The sequence below is a fragment of the Nicotiana tabacum genome, chromosome 7, assembly GCF_000715075.1.
Source record: "Nicotiana tabacum cultivar K326 chromosome 7, ASM71507v2, whole genome shotgun sequence".
Lineage (NCBI taxonomy): Eukaryota > Viridiplantae > Streptophyta > Magnoliopsida > Solanales > Solanaceae > Nicotiana > Nicotiana tabacum.
This window is the reverse complement of record NC_134086.1, coordinates 170,663,715-170,670,045: the sequence shown is the minus strand read 5'-3', so window position 1 is coordinate 170,670,045 and position 6,331 is coordinate 170,663,715. Positions and strand designations below refer to the sequence as shown.

At 33.9% G+C, this 6,331-nt stretch overlaps 1 protein-coding gene across 1 annotated transcript; it reads right to left on the bottom strand.

The window, feature by feature from the left end:
* Window positions 1-1,020: 1,020 nt before the first annotated feature.
* Window positions 1,021-5,148, bottom strand: LOC107827674 (serine carboxypeptidase 1-like). Its single transcript, XM_016654858.2, has 8 exons — window positions 4,734-5,148; window positions 4,334-4,441; window positions 3,956-4,227; window positions 3,615-3,857; window positions 2,389-2,501; window positions 2,170-2,265; window positions 1,945-2,050; window positions 1,021-1,741 (listed from the first exon to the last, which is right to left on the bottom strand). Exons 1-8 carry the CDS (start codon window positions 5,101-5,103, stop codon window positions 1,580-1,582), a joined length of 1,470 nt encoding a protein of 489 aa, XP_016510344.1. The 5' UTR covers window positions 5,104-5,148; the 3' UTR covers window positions 1,021-1,579.
* Between the last annotated feature and the right edge of the window lie 1,183 nt (window positions 5,149-6,331).

Here is a 6,331-nt window from a genome sequence, read left to right as displayed (position 1 = left end):
CAATGAATATAATTCAAATATTATATTCCATATTGACTTTGTTACTTAACAACCTTATTTTAGCTGAAGGTTGTTACTCTCCTCGTCTTAATTTATGTAACGGTATTCGAATTTCGAAAGTTAAATAAATTATTTTGAACGTTATTTTTTATATGTATTTCAAATATTTTAATTATTATTGACTTATAGTATGTTTACTGTATTGGGAAAAAACTGAGTTTATATTAAAAGATGATGTGGCATGACACGTGGATTAGTTAAATGGTCAAAGCGCAGCAATTGACTAAGAGACACGGATGGAAACAGCCACGGGAAGAAGAATTTAAATAGGCACGAGACGACGTATAGATACGAGTCTCGTACCAATTTAAATTATCTACAGCCAACGGATAGAAGACATTGAAAGCAAAGATCTGGTGACAGAAAGGAGTCCAAATTCATTATTAAATACTTGATACGTTACGAAATCGGTATTTAATAGGAATGATTGTATAACGGCTTATTTAATATCATTTATTACTCATGATTATATCATTAAAGTTGAGGCTTCATTCCTTTACCTAGAATTATCTATAAAAGGAAGAAGTATCATCATTTGTAAGGACACGGAATACTATTGAGAATTTATTGAAATACACATCTATTTGCTTCTTTACCATCGTTCTCAAAAGTATTTTATTTTTGTCTCCTGATTATCAGTAACCCGAATTTCTTTTTAGCTTTGACCAAAGACTCAGATTTTTGGTTAAACAGATGTATTGTTCACAAATGCCCATTTTATTTTGAAAAAAATAAAATATTTTATATCCAAATGCACAACAAATTAAGAAGTTTGAATCTCGAAAAGTAAAAAGTATCACACAAGCATTATTAATTACTTTAAAATCCAAACACCAAAATCGATCAGTTAATTAACTTGAATCCGGAAATGTGTAAAGGTTTTTCATATGACTTGAACATGTGTTGTGTATCGTAGAGTCCATGTTGCGTATAGATTTTGTTTGCTTTTTTTCCATCTGAAGGTTTTTGCCTAATTGCCTTTGTTTATTGCCGTCATGAAATCATATTACATTAAGATTCTTTTTTCCTTCTTTTTACACTTCACAGTCATTCTTTTGCTTAATATTGGAATCCATGTCGTTCGAGGGAAATCGACATATTCTTACCTTCTTTTTGTTCTTCTCATTCACAGTACAAGTGACCACGAGGGGTCTCAAGTGAACATTTAACCGTTTCTCTAAACAAACGAAGTTAGAAATCTGTTTCTCAAAAACAAAAAACAAAAAAGAAATCTCTGACCCAAATGCCAATTTTCCTTCATTTAGTTCTCTACACATCAATCCAAGATTTTGAAGCTCTTCGAGATGAAGCTAGACATCTGAAACGACATTTAGTTAAGTGAGATTTTTCTAACCAATGAGAAACAACACATCGTCAACACTAGATTGTGTATGTCTTATTTTGAATTTGGAATATCAGATCAAGAATATAATTGGGTAGTAGATTTCTACAAAATTATTCCATGTGAAACCAACTTTCCTTTTTTCCCCTTCTCAATAATCGTTTATCTTCTGTTTAATTAGTGGGGGCCAGGAAAGTCGAGACCGGGAGGGAGTGTGCCATTGATAAAAGATGAGAACATGGTCAATGCACGACCAGGTTGATAGCTTGGAACAAAATGTCCTGCTCCTCTTACCGTCACAAATGTCAAGTTCTGGTATTCTACTGCATAACCACCAACCTTAAAAAAAAGATACAAGAAATAATTAATTCATATAAAAAAGATAGCTCGATCGGTGCACGAAATATTACGCCTTCACGTAGGATTTCTGGAAGGCCGCATCCCAGGGGTGTGATATAATTAATCTATATACATATATGATAATCCGGAAATTAAGAGAGGTTGTAGATTTGAAGATTAATTAATAATGAAAAATTTGTTACCTCGCCTTGGAAGAACCAAGGGTACCATGCCGTTTTGACTGGTGTTTTGATTTTGTTTATAGCATATCTAGTGGTCGTTACAGACAAAATATGATCTACGTCTCCGCTGAAATTGTTAGGTCAGGAAAAAAAAAAGACGGCTTGATCAGAAAATGTTACACTGTTAAGTAGAAATTGCTAAAAAAGATTCAGAATTATTCTAATAGCGATTGCTTCTTTGCTAACCTATAAATCCAAACCCTAATGCCACTTTGCATGAGCTCTTGAAAGATAGGTAGAACAGTATCTGGGGAGTCTTGCCAAGAGCCGTGTATTTCATCACTGCACAAGTGAGAATTGACGCAAATGAAATTAAACCCATACCAAAAAAAAAATATTAAGAGCCTTTTCGACTTATTATTGATGAAAATTCTTTTAAAAATAATCACAGTATATATGTATTACTTGCAAGAGCCCCAGGACTGGGGTATGTCTCTCACATTAAGCGCCTTTTGTACTTCAACGGTGTTTAAGTAATTGTCTACGTAATCAGCTGAGCATGGATCAAATCCAGATTCCTGTTATAGACAATAGAAAACAGGATACATTAAGAAATTTTTACACAAATAGCTCATCATATTTATTGTTTACTTTTTCTAGCCATATACTTAATTTATACATTGATTATACAAAATTATACACATATAATACATAAATTATGCATATATTATACCTTCACCAGCTATTTTTAGTTTAAGCAGTTGGCTGAGCGGCTATTTAGGTTGATTTGTAAAATGTACCGAGATTCTCACCTTGATTTGCGACAGTGAAATTAAATTATTTAAATCGTTAAAATACCGGTGCACTTATTTTCTCAAGAATCACTACTCGAAATTCGGCAAAAATCGACTGCGGTCGACTGACCGATTTTGGTCGGTCAAAAAACCAGCCAATTTATTTTTTATTTTTTTTACGAAACCAACCAACTTTGGTCGGTTTTCTTTGGCGCAAAAATGCTGGAAACTATTTTTGACTCCCACAAAATTTATTTTTTAAGAAACCGGCCAACTTTAGTCGATTTTTCATTTAAAATAAATTAAAATTAATATTTAAAAACCGACAGAAATAGGTCGGTTAATTCGTCCGATCATTTTAAAAAACTGACCAAATTCGGTCGATAATTTTATTTTTTAATAAAACTGACCGACATCGGTTGGTAATTTTATTTTTTAATAAAATCGACCGACATCGGTCGGTTATTTTCGTGTGAAAATACAATTAAAGAGTATAAATGAAATAAAAGACAATCTTAAAACAAAATGCACCAATGGTCTAGTGGTAGAATAGTATCCTGGCACAGTACAGACCCCGATTCGATTCCCGGATGATGTATTTTTAATTACATAATTAAAATACCGACCGACTTTTGTCGGAGAAAAACGATCAACTTCGGTCGGTTTTTTCGGCAATTTTTTTTTTGAATTTAATTGACCGACCAAAATAGGTCGAAAAATACCGACTAAAGTCGGTCGATTAGCTCTACCAACTTTACGATTACCGACTGTCACGAATTGGTCCGTTTTCGATCGATTTTTGCCTATTACCAACCAACACTGGTCGGTTTTGGCGGTCGATTTTCCCCGTTTTCTTAGTAGTGAATGAATGAGAGCTAATTAGCCAGTGGAACTTACAGGAAGGGAAAAATAGGCAGAGGAGTTGCATAGTTGGGAATATATGTTATAAGTGTATATATTTCCTTGAGATGAATCTGCTTGGTCTGTGTACTCATCACAGGCTTCTGTAGTAAATTCTGCTGAGAAGTTGCAATTAGAAACAATTCCTTCATGGACTTCATCTGATATTAGTGCATGTGTCCAATAAAAGTCGTATGAACCACTATTCATTGCTTCATCATCGAGAAGGGCATTTCCTGTCTGCAAATTAACCATGTCATATGCAAGTAAGATAACTTAGAGATCCTTAATCAGGAGAAAAGAATGTAATTATCATTTGAATAGCTTAATCAGTTTACAGCTATTCCTTGCAAGTTAATAACAAGGTTAGGTTCTGATTTCTTGTGGGATAAGATCAGCTGAGCAAGTTGAGGTACATAGTGCCCAGCATAACTCTCTCCAATAATGTAGAAATCGCGGCGTTTATATTCTGGGAATCTTTCCATCCAATTAATGAGAAAGGTAAAACTGTCTTGTTTAGTCTTTTCATCTCCAGTAACATAATCTGATGAAGTATTAGAATAAGAGAATCCAACACCAGCAGGTGATTCTAAAAAGAGGACGTTTGCCACTGCATCAAAGTCAAAAAATTGTTCATTGTTATTACGGTTTACTGATTACTCTCAATTGCGATGACAAATTTTGCAGCAGAGAGAGATAATATATTAATTAAGTACCATTGTTCCAGGCAAATGGGTTAAGCCACAAGGTTTTTCCATCTTTATTGACACGGAATGGTCCAAGTTCCGTCATTCCTCCATTCCCAAACGAAGAGCAACCAGGTCCTATCAAGTTCATATAGAAATAACAAATTAATTAAGCTGGAAAGAGATACTCATACAATAAAGGGAAGAAAATGACATTGTAGAAGAATTTTTATATTATGAAGTCACCTAATTCGAAATAAACTATCGATAAAAAGTGAGATCAGTACGTAAAATGGAAACAAGACAGGTAATGAACATGCTACAACATGTTAAAATATAAGCTGATTGTACTTTCAGAGTTTATATACACACGTAAATAAAAACACACTAACTTCGCTCATAAACGTGTGTGTGGTGGATGTGTACTTACCTCCATTTAGCCACAAGACAAGAGGCCTGGTAGAAGGGTCTTGAGTTGATTCAGTGAAGTGATAGAACAAAGCTCTACCAGCATTAGCATCGACAGTCACATATCCTGAATACTGATCGAAATTAACCCCACTTGGTTGCCCTGGTAATGCCGAGATCTTGTCATTTTCCTTTGATCCTACCTGTGGCACTATGAATTTTGACGCTGATCGTATTTGTTTCTCGGCAGCCGCTATGCCGCGGTTAATCCTAGTCGTTGCCCGTCGAGCCTTGAGAAATTGCCGTAGATTATCTGCTTCCCCTGCGTGGCATTGTTGGGCACTTAGGTAGCACAAAATTAGAAAAAGACTTAAAACAGAGGAAATTTTCATTTTCTTCCCACGCAAGAAACAAGAAATGGTGAGTGATAACTCAATAGCAAATCTTCTTTACTTTATAGAGTATGCAAACCGTTGAGAATGTCGTCAGATCTTTTTTCTTGTATTCAAAATCGGGTTGACATCTTTGTCCTTTGTGCTCTTTGGTTAAAACGTCATACGCATTTAACAGCTATATATGACTTGTTCGGAACAAGCTGTTCCTGGAGTACGGAGTATATTGTTGGCTTTCATTTTCACGTCGTTCTCAAACAGACGGAAAAGGCTGATCAAGAAGGAGATAAAGTGAAGATTTAGTAGGCGTTTGGACATAAAAACTAGTATAATTTTTGGAAAATAAATAGTATTTGGAGTTAAGTTGAACAATCATATTTGGAATTTGAAATTATGTTTGGACATGCATTTCAAGGAAAAAAGTTTTTCTAAAAATTTTGAAAAACTCATTTTCGAAAAATTTCCATAAACATACAAAATTTCATGGATAAGCACGCTTTTTGAAAAAAAATATGGACAAACGGAGCCTAAAAATTTTCTTAATTCTTTCTAATTATATATGTAACTAACCCGTAAGAAGGTGAATACTATTATTTGAGATTATTATTGAATCATGTCAGAGGACCTTTTTCAATTTATTTTTGTAGCTAAAGTAGTGGAAAATCATTTGAACTTTTACTTACTACTAATGGAAGAAAGTTAGAAAACATTTAAAAAAGCTGCAGAGAAAAAGTGTTAATCGGATAACATCATTCAGAATAACTATGTGAGGCATTCCTCTTCAAAATGTCATCAATTTATTGAATTTTATTTGTTGCATTATAATTTCACTGATATCAGTGATGGATTGCGTATAGGTGTTCATAACACGCAGCGGAAAACAATAACAATCTTAGGCAGATCTTTTCAAAAACCGTACCCTAAACGTGAAAGACCAAAAAAACTAATTTTCTTGTCAAGAGTATTTTTTATTCTACGCCACTCTCACGTTTTTCTTTTCTTTTCTATATCTTTTGTGGCTTATGTTATAATGATATATTTATATCATCAAACATCACTTTGTTCCCATTAGGTTTAGGAGAATTGAGGCGGTGACTGAATGTGGTATTAGACCAATTCTCAAGTTGGACTTTTCCACAAATTACTATTGGAAAATATAAATCTCATTCCTAATGGGTTTCACATGATCGACAGCAGCATATCAAAATGTTCCATTTTTTTGTTTTTT

Bases quoted from the DNA above. Each gene is read 5' to 3' on its own strand.
- LOC107827674 (XM_016654858.2), bottom strand. From the start codon at position 5,103: ATGAAAATTTCCTCTGTTTTAAGTCTTTTTCTAATTTTGTGCTACCTA. The intron at 4,442-4,733 runs GTAAGTACACAT...TGAACTTGATAG, and splicing joins TGTCTTGTGGCTAAATGGAG to GACCTGGTTGCTCTTCGTTT. The intron at 3,858-3,955 runs GTAAACTGATTA...GTTAATTTGCAG, and splicing joins TTAACTTGCAAGGAATAGCT to ACAGGAAATGCCCTTCTCGA.